Source organism: Panicum virgatum, chromosome 5N (assembly GCF_016808335.1).
Source record: "Panicum virgatum strain AP13 chromosome 5N, P.virgatum_v5, whole genome shotgun sequence".
In the NCBI taxonomy this organism is placed as follows: Eukaryota; Viridiplantae; Streptophyta; class Magnoliopsida; order Poales; family Poaceae; genus Panicum; species Panicum virgatum.
In genome coordinates, this window is record NC_053149.1 from 48,084,729 (window position 1) to 48,098,845 (window position 14,117).

Genomic DNA, 14,117 nt, shown 5'->3' on the forward strand with positions numbered 1-14,117 from the left:
TGGCGCGCGCGCACTAGCAAGACTCCCAGCAATCTCAGACAACCCCATATTTTCCTTTTTAAGAAAATTTTATTTTCCACTACTTTCTATTTTCAGAAAGTTATAAACTTATATATACAAGTTTGACATACAAACTATTTCATACCATCTTTTAAGCGAAAATGTTGCTTAAGAAATTTTGCAAACAACTTTGCATAATTTATACTTGCAGTTTCTTGTGAGACAATTATTCATCACAAATTCAAATGAGAATGTTGTCAGGCCCACAATCAGAAAATTGTAGACAACGTTATACTAATCTGTGCAACAAAGTTGTGCACCAACTTTGTTTCATAACAAAATTTCAAAAGGATAAGAAAAACGCTAGGCCACACTGTCACCGAGCTCGAGCTGCCTCTGATGGCCGCGTGCATCAGGCGGAGCTCGAGCTGCCTCCTCAGCGGCAGCGGCCCTGTCGGCCAGGCATATGAGGCGGGGCCACACGAAAAGGTAATAGAAATGAATATTAGTGGGGCTCACGCAAAACGAATATTAGTGGGGCTCATGCACGTGGAGCTGGGGAGGGCGATTAGTTGGATCGATCGCTAGTTCGCCACTAATCACTGCTGGAAAATGAAAATTTCCTGAGAGCCGGAAACAGTTATAAATATAGGATAAAACCGTCAGGAAATTAATTCTAACCACAACCCGACAGGTAAATCCCAACATGGATAAAGTGACAGAGAATAAAATTGCCTGTCAATTTCCCAATAGAAATTATTTTCCTGCATGTTGACTCATAAGAAAAATTGTCTCCATCAAATTAAAGAATCTGTCGAGAACAATTTCCATCTGGGACATTACTGACAGGGAAATCAAATTTCCCTGTCGGTTACCCATTAGTGTTATTATTATATCCCTGACAGGTGTCTACTCACAGGAAATTGACAAACCGACCGACAAAAATGAGTTAATTCCTATTGGGCGCAACCAACAGGGTTTTTATTTATTCTGTTGACTAGCATTTTAGACACTAATATAATAATAGTATTGCAAAGAATATTCAGACTCAAGATAACATTATATGGTTTATAATTTCACATCTCTAGCATCTAGATTATAAAGCTAGAGTTCAACCAAACACATTGGCAACTAGATACACAAATGTCTTTGCCATCAGTACATAGAGCTGACAAGTACATGATCATTCTACTCATAAGTAATCATTGTTCTCCTCGCAAAAAAAAGTAATCATTGTTCGGCCATATGCTGTTCAGAAAACAGGTAAATGCATTCAAAAGACAAGCCAGTTGGTACCATGTTTGCTGCTGATTGATGATTGCACTTCGACCTGTACATGGTCCGGTTCTAACCCACCAAACCTGTGGAACCGGCCAGTATCAAACCGTTTCTACATACACTCTACGGGTTCGGTTTGGTCTGAGTTCTACCACTTAAACCGATGACAAATAACGTTGTCTTCAACCTCTGTCCCTGTCGGCGTCCGTCTCGGCGAGGGACGTCTTCATCTACATGATAGTCTCCATCAGGGTGATGAGGGAGACCTTGAACAGCCGGCGCTTCAGCTCGACCCTTGCCGCGGCGGAACGGCACATCCTCCGTGCCTTCGCGCGCAACCTCGCCAGAGATGATGGGGAGCATGCTGCTCACGCAGTGCGTGGGCAAGAGCTGCACCTTGGCCATAGCCCAGGCAGCGGAGGACACCACCACGGCCTCCGCGGCACCACCATGGCAGCCCCAGGCAGCACCACCTGGACGACGCCCATAGCTGGCCCCGATTGGAGGAGGGAGAAGGCAACGAGGCAAGGTAGAGTGCGCGTGTGGAAGTGGGAGGGAGGAATGTTAGTTATGCTTGGGAAGAAGGGAAGGGATGGCACTGCAACTGTAGGTGCGCCTCACGGGAAGCAGTAACCCAGAGGTCCGCCATGGCCGCCGCCATGGCCGCGCTCGAGATTGACGTCGGGAGGAGATGTGCGGTCGCGTTGGAGGTCCACACGAGCTGCTCATGGTGGGTTGGTAGTGCGGCGCCTTCGCTATGCCCGCGGCGGCCGCCGCCGAGCCCGACGTGTCTGCAAGCAGTAACTCGGAGGTCCGCTATGTCCGCGCCGGGAGGAGCTGCGCGACCACGCCGGAGGTCCGCGCGGGCTGCTCATGGCGTGCGACGCCTCCGCTAGCCCGACGTTGGCGTGTTTGCGCCGCTCGCCGGCGCTCCCGCCTGTAACGACCCGGCCCGGGATAACGGCTAATATCTAGCCTACACGTTGAGTAAACCACACCTGCTAAATAACTCTCTTGGGCTTTCGTCCTCGCTTCGCGCAAAAAGTTCGAACCGGAGTTACTAGCTTCCCAGGGACCGACTATTTAAGCTGGTTCAACTCCCTCACCGTTTCCAGTTTGGGACTAAAGCTTCTGTGCCACGGCGCTACAGCAACATTGCTACAGTAACCCGTGCGGCCCATCAACCCGTGCGCTGTGACACCGCCCATCCGCTTGTCACCTCCATTCCGCCTGCGGTGGTGGCCGTCGAACTTCACGACGCCTCGGGAGTGCTGTTAACTATGCACGCCAATCCATAGAAACCCATCTAACCCGTGGGTCTCAAACCGCTCAACTAGTCTCCATTACGGGCTGGGCGGGTTGGTTTAGAAAACCCTCTAAATCCGGACCATGAACAGGGCGAATTGCACTATAGCAGCCATCCTTACCATAAATTTCATTGTAGAAGTCATGATACTCATCGTCGATTGATCCACCTTTGTTGCTGCCAATGTTTGCTCCATCACCATCCATTTCCTGATCTCTATCCTCGCCATCCCAGTCCTCTCCATCCATGTCCTCCCCATCCAAGTCCTCATCCATGTCTTCACAACCAATGTAAGGCTCATTAAGGTGGACCGAGCTGGGGCTCGGTTGGTTTGCCCAGCTGGGGCTGAGGCAGCCCACCACGTTCGACGCCGGCCGGCGCCGGGTGCCTCACCTTCTTCTTACACGATGCGCCAGTGCTCCTGGCTGATTTCAAAAAAAAAAAAGGCTCATTAAGGCCCTCCCCATCAAGGTCCTCCAGGTCCCCGTCTTCCATATCCTCCTCCTCTTCCATGTCATCTCCAGTGTGAGATGAACTAGTAGGTAACTGGAAAAACAATAGTACCATGTAATGAGCAATTGCATTTTAGAAATTTGTAAAACATAACCGAACTCTTTTAAGTTCAGGCCAACATCAAGCATGAAGCACTCGAAATCTCAAGGTACCGACAGGGTAATTCGAATTTTTCTGTGTGTCTTCTCTACCGACAAAATTATTTAAATTTTTCTGTGTTTTGATGACACACACATGAAAATTGACCAGCACACTGGGAAATTTCAGTTTTCCAGTAGTGAATATATACTAGGTAGGGTAGAGAGCGCTTGTCAAATTGGATTCGCTGTCTGAAACGAACCTGAGTCGATCAACTGTAGTGCTGTGGCCCTGGAGAAACAATAGGGACCGTAATCACAATTCAATCATTACTGATGGTAGTTCGCTACCAGCATGTCAACCGCACGCGGGCTTGCAGCCTGTTTGAACGGAGGGTATGCGCTCCAACGGTAGCACGTGCCGCCCGACCACCTACCTAACAGTGTGGAGAGTTCGGTGCTGCAGACAATGAGACGGCGTGCTTGGTGCCACGAATGCCCCTCTCCTGCTAGCTTGTAGTGTTATAAATAGTCAGGGAGGCCAGTGAAGGAGCAGCACGAGCCACGAAGTGTCAACTCGATCTGCAAGCCCGCCGCAAGCTCAGAGAGAGTGAGGAGGAGATGGGGGAGGTGATCGTGAACGGAGGCGGAGGGGCGATGGAGGGAGGGGCGGCCGCGAAAGGGCCGGTGGTGGTGACGGGGGCGGCGGGCTTCCTCGGCTCCTGGCTCGTCATGAAGCTCCTCCGGGCCGGCTACACCGTCCGGGCCACCGTGCGCGACCCCGGTGAGCGCTCGCGAATGCGTCCCGTCCACTAGATTGCGTTGAACCTTAGACTGGCTTCATGCCTTCGTCCTCCTCCTCCCTCCAGCGAACGTTGGGAAGACGAAGCCATTGCTGGACCTTCCCGGAGCAACGGAGCGGCTGTCCATCTGGAAGGCCGACCTGACCGAGGAAGGCAGCTTCGACGACGCGATCAAGGGATGCACCGGCGTCTTCCACGTCGCCACGCCCATGGACTTCGAGTCCAAAGACCCTGAGGTACACAAGCAAATATTTGGAGGTCGGGCCTGGTCCAGAAAATGGCCTAAAAACCAAGGCTAAGTCCAAGTTCTGCTTACAACAAAGCCCCAAAACCAGGGAGCTCCTTTTTTTTCCCCCCCTCCACCACGGCACCACCTGTCTGTGATGCAGCTGGTTCCTCGTTGCAGAACGAGGTGATCAAGCCGACGGTGGAAGGGATGCTGGACATCATGCGAGCCTGCAAGGAGGCCGGCACCGTGCGCCGCATCGTCTTCACCTCCTCCGCCGGGGCCGTCAACATCGAGGAGCGGCAGAGGCCCGTCTACGACCAGGACAACTGGAGCGACGTCGACTTCTGCCGCCGCGTCAAGATGACCGGATGGGTACGTTGCTTCCCCTGCTCTATCTGCTGAACTGCGAGCTCCACCGGCCATGGCGCAACCGCGCTCTGACGGCGTGTTTCCTGCGCTCGCTCTGACCCTCGCTCGCAGATGTACTTCGTGTCCAAGTCCCTGGCGGAGAAGGCGGCCATGGCGTACGCGGCGGAGCACGGCCTGGACCTCATCAGCGTCATCCCGACGCTGGTGGTCGGCCCGTTCCTCAGCGCGGCCATGCCGCCCAGCCTCGTCACCGCGCTGGCGCTCGTCACGGGGAACGAGCCCCACTACTCCATCCTGAAGCAGGTGCAGTTCGTCCACCTCGACGACCTCTGCGATGCCGAGATCTTCCTCTTCGAGCACCCGGCCGCCGCCGGCCGCTACGTCTGCTCCTCCCACGACGCCACCATCCATGGCCTCGCCGCCATGCTCAGGGAGAGGTACCCCGAGTACCGCATCCCGGAGAGGTTCCGGGGGATCGACGGCGACCTCCAGCCGGTGCACTTCTCGTCCAAGAAGCTCCTCGACCACGGGTTCGCGTTCAGGTACACGGTGGAGGGCATGTTCGACGCCGCCATCCGGACGTGCCGGGAGAAGGGCCTGATCCCGCTCGCCACGGCCGGAGGGGACAGCCCCACCTCATCGCGCGCGCCCGGCGAGACGGATGCTGCTCTTGGGAGGGAAGGTCCGGCTATTGGCGCTTAGAAAACCGCTGGCGGTGATTCAAAATTGCTGTCCTATGTTGATGCTATATGTCGTTCCACATGCGAAACATGTTGGTATTTGAATTCATAATTTTCTGGATCAAGTGTTGTTTTATCCCAAACAAATATTTCCATCTTTTACTTTTACCACAGCTTGCTTCAACAGTAGGAGTCCTACTGTATACATCTATAAATAAGCTACATGTAAAGGTTTTGATATAAACTTGCCACCGCCAAAAAAAAATCACATCAATTCCTCGAGGCAATACACTAGCAGCTTTGATCTAATTCTATGTTCATCATAAGAGATACGAGACACAACAGATGCTGTAAAATTGATTTTCCTTTTTCTTTTCTTTTTGGGGTAGGCAATGATCTACTGAATTGATATGGGTAAGAGATAACCAGAAGACATCATCTACAGCTGCATATTTACACTGATGCAAAAAGAAAATTGACATGGCTAAATAAATACCGAACCAATTTCCTGTGCCCATAAAAGAATAATACCTATCTTCCCCACTAGCGCTCTTCGGAATTGTACTTATTCCAAGCTTCCTGCACAGTCACGACAGCAGTTAACCTCAATTTATTGTAACCAGTAACTTGATAGTGTAAAAGATGGTTACCAATGCACCAACACAAAACTTGCTTCACTAATAACCAGATACAGGTATAACTTTCAAAGGTTTTTTTACCAAGTAGGTGTTGCTGGAGACATATTTGCTGGCCATTTCAATTTCAATTTCGAATGAGCATTGAGCAAGCTTTCGGAAACCAGCATTAGATGTATTACAAGTTAGTTGCTAGTGCCAGTTTCCAACTGATTAATCTGGTGTTAATCGGTTGTTTCTTTTTTGTTTACATTTTCTTTGAAGAAGCCAGTTTCAGGACATGAAAGGCCCTACCTGAGTAGGCTAGCTGTCAACAATAAAGTGGATGCTGTAATGCTGTTGGTAACTGAATTTTCATTTGACCTAATTATGATGACTGCATCTACCTAGCTTCTCAAATATGTGGAACATAAGCAGTTGTAAATAAGGCTACCTTAAACTGTAAACATGAACAAAGAACGCACCTTAAGAAGATCAAAGAGCTTCTCACAAATGTATTTCTGCCTGATTGTAGCACCTCTTTGTTGTACTTTATCTGGATGGACACAAAGGGTTGCCTTCCTGTATGCCTTCTTGACACCGGCAGATGTAATAAGGTCTGTGAGGGGAACTGGCTGCCAACCACTGTCTGAACCAAGTATCTGCCCAGAAGAAAAAGATTTGCATGACTGGACTGATATGTAGTTTGAGTTGAAATGCAACATGACAGCTCAAAATGACGCAATTCAGAATTGAAGTATAAACGAACTCAAGTAAGAGCTAATGGAATTACTTTCCCTGAAAATGTACGAAGAATGAATCTTGAAGGTACAATTGAATCATATCTTAGCTTAAATCATTGCTTAAACTTTCTTAAATGAATTTGAATGGAATTCATTTTAGCTTATCTAAGATGACCACGAGCAAAGTTCCGATAAGAACCAGTGGAAGTACTACAGTAACCAAGATGTCAATGGTTCAGATAAAACCTACATATTGCAATGTGGAAAGCAATGCTCGCAGGTTTCCTTCTTTTCCATTTGACCATCTCTTGACTTCAGGATCAAGGAATTCAGCCAATCTCTGTACCAAAAAAAAAAGCATTCCATGCAGAAAAGGTTATTTGGAAACAAAAGTTTTTTTTTTAAACTTCCTGATGACCAACAGTCTTACATGTTTCTCTGCTTGCTCCCTCTGAGCCAGCATGTCCCGCATGTTCTTTTCAGCAAGGGCTTTAGCCTGAAAGTTGATAATGATGAGAATTACCAGAGACTACAGAACACAGAACACAGAACAAGTAGAGGAGACAACAGTGCATTGGAGTATACCGCTCGCTCAGCTGTGCGTTGATGCCTCTCCAATTTTGCTTTATGTCTCAGAGCTGACTCAACCTCAACTACTGTAAATAAATCCAAAGATACAACCCATGAACCATAACACGATAACTATAGAGAGTATTTTAGATGGTATAGAAAAATACATGAACTCTCTTTGCAGTTGGAAATACTGGATAATTAACCGCACCTTCAATATCTGTGCTTTTCCCGTGGTTATTTGAAGCTGTCTTCTGAAATTGTGCCTCGTGTTGATTATCCTGTGTCAAGAATGCGGATTAGAATGGAATTTAGTTTGGTAAGTGTGATCAACTAAAGTGTACATAATGTCATCAGCTACCTGATTAGGTGCCTTAAAACTTTCTTTGAAAGAAGACCTGAACCTCTCCATTCTCTCCTTTGCATCTGCAGCAGCCTTTGCCTTTTCAATTGCCCTCTCCCGAGCTTCAGCAGTTGCTCTCTCAACTGCTGCACGCTCAGCTTTCAGTCTAGCTTCTCTTGAAGCCTTCTCAAGAGCTGCCTGAGCAGTTGTCTTTTCTTCTTTCTCATAAGCTTCTGTAGACGCTCGTTGTCGTGCTGAGGTAATCCTTTCTAATGCTATTCTATCAGCCTTAGCATGAACCTCTGCAAATGCCCTCTCATGTGCTTCTCTAGTAGCTCTCTGAACAGCAAGCCTATCTTTTGCTCGTTCCATTTCTCGTTCCTTCTCTTCTTCTAACTCTCTTCTCCGTCTCTCTTTATCTTCCTCCTTTTCTTCTTCCAGTTTACATTCTTTCTCTTTCTCTTTGTCAAGAGTAATGAGGACCTCTTTCTCAATCTCTCCTTCAGTCTCTTTTATGTCATTCCTTGCTTTAGTTCTCTGAACATCATGTTTTTCTTCTCTTGATTTTAGAACAGTTTCTGATGCACTATCTTCTGCAGCCTTATCCCTTTCTTCCATTTCGCTTCCAGTATTTTGCCCTTCTTCTAATGTTGTTAAAATTTCGGTTGGAATCTCTCTATCTGCTTCTCTGCAGTTCACTTCAGGATTTTTGAGAGCATCAGCCTTCTCGGCAGAAACAGACTCAGTATTTTGAGACAAGTGCTTCATGCTAGAGTATACTTCTGAAAAAGAAGACTGCAGATTATTTGACAATGAGCCCATCTTCATGGCATAATCACTACCGTCATCAGAGATAAATTCATTCACAGAATCAAAAGGATTATCATCTCTGTCACTCCTTACATTAACTTCTGCAGATACACCGTTCGGTCTTTTGTAGACACCTGTTTCCATGGATTTCTGATCTTCCTTGCTGTCATGGTTTAGTACTTCTTCCACCAGTATCTGGTCAACATTCTCTGGCGAGGATTTTTGTGCCTCTTTTTCCTCACCATGAGATATGATATCCTCAACTCTGTCCATGTTGTTCTCCAAATCTAGGGGTCCCCATGACCCTTGTGATTCTTGGAACTGATATGGAACTTTGTCACAATTACTACATGTTCTCACATTGGGTTCCATCAATTTGCTGTCACCCACAAATACATCGACTTCTGCTTCTTCATATTCGCTTTCATTAGCAATACCACTTCCCGAAGTAACATAACCTTCCTCTTCAGGAGATTCAGTTACCTGATCCACATCTCCCTCCTGAAAATATTCATGTACATCTGCTTTCTCCTCAATACCATATTTTGTCATCTCTTCGTGGATGAGTGATTCTGAAACTACTTCATCTGCTCTTTCATTTTCATTCGGTAGGCATGCTTCATCAACAAAACCGAATAGCTTTTCTTTCTCGAAAATTTCATGCAGTTTGGCAGACTCTTCTAATTTTGATATTTTCACTGAACCTTCATTGATTTCATCAGTATTAGGAACATTAGGAAGTTCCTGTAAAACTTGAGTTCCTGATAAAGTACATGGCAACTCATCAGTGTATGGAAGCTCAAGTCCCTCTTTATTGTTGTCATCATGGTTAGAGTTCCCTACCAATGGAGTTTCCTGAGCTCTGCCATCAGAATAATTTTCATCATCATTGGCGTGCCCTCTAGGTAAACAAGGCTCCAAAAAGGAACTGGAAATTTCTGGGTCGGCACGGACCTCTGTAGGTAAACTATTCATGCATGAAATCTCAGACAGCCCATCATTACTGACTTGAGAATTCTCGACCCCTGGACATTGTTCCAAATGGGAATTAGTTGGCTCTTGGCATGTCACCCTTTCATCACAAAAAGGAGCTTCTGATGACCAAGGAGCCTTTTGTTCAGCCTCCACAGAAGTTATACCATATTTTCCCTGATTTACAGGTTCCATCCTCATACCTGTTGTATTGTTACTGCGCCACAATTTTCTAGACCTTTTCGGCTCACCTGCAAAACCCCCTGCCTTTTCTTTATCAACCTGGTCGAATTTGGCTGAAGAATCTATCACCAAACTATTACCTCCTTTGGATGGCTCTTGGTGTGTCACCCTTGCATCACAAAAAGGAACTTCTGGCAACCTAGGAGCCTTTTGTTCAGCCTCCACATAAGGTATACCATCTTTTCCATGAATTACAGGTTCTGTCCTCAGACCTGTTGTACTGTTACTTCCCCACAATTTTCTAGACCTTTTAGGCTCACCCACAAAACCCCCTGCCTTTTCTTTATCAGACTGGTCGAGCTTTGCAGAAGAATTTGTCAATATACAATTATCTCCTTTAGTTGGCTCTTGGTATGCCTCCCTTTCAGCATAAAAAGGAACTTCTGGCAACCTAGGAGCCTTTTGTTCAGCCTCCATAGAAGCTACACCATCTTTTCCTTGTTTTACATGATCCATTCTCAGATCTGTTGTATTGTTACTGCTCCATAACTTCCTAGACCTTTTCGGTTCACCTGCAAAACCCTTTGCCTTTTCTTTCCCAGACTGATCGAGCTTGGTGAAGGAATTAGTCAGCAGATCATTGTTTCCTTGGCATGCCTCTTCAATAGGTCTGCATCTCTGATCATTGCTAACTAGTTCATAAAATTCAGCATCCGATGTCCACTTTCCTAATTGGTCTAGTTCACTGCCATTTTGAATCATCTCATGAGGCTTCTCTGGTGATATAACCCCCTTTTTGCCATGATCACAGTGGCCAGGCTTAAATGCACCAGCACACCTGTCCTTATCCAGCGAAGCTATATCAGTGTTTTGACTTTCCTCTTTTCCCAATCTCCTCATGTTCAGATCTTCAAATAGATGCATTTCTTCAGGTGCCTTGCATTCCTTAATTTCAGTTGATTTTGCGCTTCTGTGGTGGGCTGGCCTCTTCCGGAGTTTAAAACTGTCGCCTTTTATCTCCATCAAGTCTTTTGCAGCTTTTAATCTAGCTTCAGCAAATTCCATTGCTTCCTTCATGGCAGCAGCAGCAGAAGCTGAGTTAGGATTGACATCAGCATCTCCTTGTTCTTTGTTTCCCTTTTTGTTAAGCAATTTAAATGATGGCATTGGTGGTGGCTGTACTTTGATTGGCGCTGCTGGAAGGCTGATGTCGGATACCCTTAAGAATGGATAATCAGGGGAAGGTGCTTCCTCACTTGACACTGAATGGGTGCTAGACCTCTTGTTAAAACTTTCTTCCTCACTAATATTTTTAGAGATAGGGGGGCATGTTGGGATATGCAGCTGCTGATCAATTATAGAAGCACTATCAGCGCTCTTCAGGCTGACAGCTACAATGGTCGGTGGGCTCATCTTCTCTTCCACACCACTAGGGGAAGGTGCTTCCTCGCTTGACATTGAATGGGTGCTAGACCTCTTGTTAAAGCTTTCTTCCTCACAAATATTTTCAGAGATGGGGGGGCATGTTGGGATATGCAGCTGCTGATCATCTACAGAAGCACTATTAGCACTATTCAGGCTGACGGCTACAACGTTCTGTGGACTCATCTTCTGTTTCACACCATTAGCATGTGTACCACTGTCCATTACTGGGATATTATACATTTCTGAATCATTTGACAAATTGCAAGAGTCAACCACATATCTAATTGACGGTTCCAGTATGCAAGTAGTCATTTCAACAAGATCATCTGGTCTTCCCCTGGTGGCCTTGTTATATGACATGCTGAACCTTTGCTCACCATCTGGAGGAAATGAGACTGGATAAACTTGCTCCTCATCAAAGTGTTGGTCGCAACCAGCATCTGAATACTGTTGATAGATTATAGAAGGCTCAGCATCCAACAGGCCAGATTCTTTCCTGATTGATGATCTGCAGATATGGAATAACAAGGCATAAGTCAGAAACAATTAAACATGTAGATATGGAATAACAAGGCATAAGTCAGAAACAATAAAACTTGACATCTGCACTCATTTTTGCCAATTTAACGAAAAGGAGTGCTTCAGTTTATACACCTGTGAGTTTCCCGAAAAGACAAACACAGAATTAGAAGTGACAAATTTAAAACAGGACGAAAGAATTCTAAAGGAAGGATGATGTTGAACTTAGGAAGTGAAGGAGGGTTTGGGTCAGTGCTCCATTGCACTTCAGGAGCATGTTTTTGGTATGCCTAAAGAAGTTTTGGGAACATAGGAATCAGAATCCGTAACTGACCATCATCATCGTGGCACGAATAGAAACATGCAAGGAAACTTAATATTAGAAAGTTATCCAAATCGGCTGAACAACAGCATTTCAAAAGCAAGATCCTCGGGTGGAATTCTAAGTTACAAAATCACATCTCAAATTCTTCCAATTCACATAAACTCTAAAGTTGAGAAGAAAAGACAGCACTTCAACCTGAAGAAACTAAACATTTGTCGTATCCAGCCTCTACTAATGGCAGTTGGCACAGCTCCACACTTCACCTAAATGGTGAGCATTGAGCCTGTGACGAAATATAGCACTTCACCTAACGCAATCACCTTTATGGATCAGAAAATTTGCAGCAGGCGTGGCTCGGAAACGACATTCCACCATCCTACTCACACAAAATTAGCCGAAATGGAAAAGGAGAAGGAAATCAGGGTGTAAATTGGTAGTGCATTTCGTCCCGAAAATGGTGGATGGTAAAGATGAGCAATGCCTCCACAGGCCACAGCAGACCTTAAGCCCCTTAACCCCTTTCCTCAAAAAGCACGTGCAAAACTAGAGCCCCAAAATTGGAGCAGAAGGCCACCATTCTTAGCCCAAACAGTGGCACAACTAGGATGGGAAGATAACGAAATCATGAAATGGGGCCAGAATTGGTACCTGGAGCTCCCGCTCGGCGACGCGATCTCCTCCGCCAAGCACTCCGCCCCGGGGAGCATCTCCTCGTACGGCGCCGCGAAGTCCTCGAAGTCGAAGCGGCCGAAGATCTCACCGTACGCGCCCGCGCCGGCGCCGTCGGCAACGGCCGGGGGCAGGTCGAGGTAGGGGATGGAGCACGAGGCCGCGACGCCGCCGAACACCTCCGCGTAGTCCGCCGGCGCCGCCCCCGCCCCAGCCGCGAAGGCCGGGGGCGGCGCGAACCGCGGGGGGCCGCCGAACACGTCGCCGTAGGACGCAGCCGCCTGCGCCGCCAGCGCGGCCGCGGCCGCGGCCGACGCCTTCCGCCGGTGGCGCCGCTCCCGGTGGGGCCGCCGCGGTGGCGGCGCTGTGGCGACCTCGTCCATGGCCGCCGTCTTCGGAGAGGGGAGGGACGGCAAGCGGGCAGGGCGGGGGAGGAGAGCAGCGCAGCACCACCGTCCACCGGCTTGGTGATTCAATTTCAAATTCGTTTGGTTTGATTGCGTCGGGAGTTTGTGGAGTGGGGAATGAGAAGGACTGGTGAATCGAGAGGTAGGTAGGTGGAGCCGGGTGCGGGTGGCATTTTTATTTGGGTCGACGTGGTGGGGCCGGACGTCCGTCCAGTCACCACTCACCACTGTCCTCGCCGTCGGCGCGGGGTCAGAGTTGGTTTGTCCGGCGGCGACTTGCGTTCAGCGGGACATCTCGTTAACACTGCTGTCAATTTTCCCAAAACAAAACTGACTTTTTTTAGAACAAATAAAACTGACTGGTAATTTCGTCTAGAAGATAGCTGCTGTACAGTAATATTAGCTCCTCTTCTACATAGGATAATGTTGATTTGGAGCTTCTCCAACAGGTTTGCGTATCCCGTTCCAATTAAAAAAAGATGTCATTTATATTTCATAAAAACTCATTTCATTTATAAAACAACAAAAGAACGGATGCATCCAACCCGTATATTCACTAGGGTTTTTTTAATGATAATCTTTGGAGTTAAATATAGAGAGGGAGGGAGAAAAGCTTTGACCTACCTCTACTCCGGTGTGCCATCCTCCACCGTCACCGCCAGTCACCTTCGACCAAGCTCCCCCGCGGCGATCCCTGATCTACTGGTTGTCAAACCACAGCGCTCCACTGGCGGCGTCTAAGTAGTTATTCTACGACACATCGGCGCGCAGCAGCGCCCGCGGTGAATAGATGCCGCGGTGGTCGCCGGGGAGGCGGGCAACGGGATCCCAATATATATAATGCCAGCGCACTGCGTACGTGTTACAGGGACGAAAAAATTTCGTCGGATCGGGGAATGCACACAGACCCGACAACGCGGCCGGGCCGTCGGTACTCCGATCCGCAGAGCGGGCGCCCGTGAGATTTGGATGGTCTTTCCTGCAGCGCGTCGATCGATCTCGTCGTCCTCGCAAAAGACAAGCCCCCGCCACGCGCGACACGGCCACACATGGTGCGGGGCGTACGTGCATGCCGCGTACGTGGATCGCGCGACAGCAACCGGCGCTAATTTTCTTTTTGATCTGCGCCTCCGCGGCGAGCGCGAGCTGTAAATCGTGGAGGTGTGCATGCCGGGCGCGCGAGGCCGGTCCGGTCGGGTTGGACCTGCTGCTACGAGCAGTACGGCGGCGCGTATTTTCATTTGCATCGCACTTGGCACGCGTCCAGACGTACGTCGGGCTG

At 48.0% G+C, this 14,117-nt stretch overlaps 2 protein-coding genes across 2 annotated transcripts; one reads left to right on the plus strand and one right to left on the minus strand.

Annotated features, from left to right (window-relative positions):
• The first annotated feature begins 3,720 nt into the window (after window positions 1-3,720).
• On the plus strand, window positions 3,721-5,521 carry LOC120676859 (dihydroflavonol 4-reductase-like). Its single transcript, XM_039958188.1, has 4 exons — window positions 3,721-3,958; window positions 4,044-4,213; window positions 4,384-4,578; window positions 4,687-5,521. The coding sequence occupies exons 1-4, from the start codon at window positions 3,796-3,798 to the stop codon at window positions 5,275-5,277; spliced, it is 1,119 nt and encodes a 372-aa protein (XP_039814122.1). The 5' UTR covers window positions 3,721-3,795; the 3' UTR covers window positions 5,278-5,521.
• Window positions 5,488-12,959, minus strand: LOC120676858. The gene is made up of 8 exons (XM_039958187.1): window positions 12,408-12,959; window positions 7,544-11,423; window positions 7,394-7,463; window positions 7,198-7,268; window positions 7,043-7,108; window positions 6,863-6,952; window positions 6,355-6,531; window positions 5,488-5,834 (listed from the first exon to the last, which is right to left on the minus strand). Exons 1-8 carry the CDS (start codon window positions 12,809-12,811, stop codon window positions 5,799-5,801), a joined length of 4,794 nt encoding a protein of 1,597 aa, XP_039814121.1. The 5' UTR covers window positions 12,812-12,959; the 3' UTR covers window positions 5,488-5,798.
• Window positions 12,960-14,117: the final 1,158 nt, after the last annotated feature.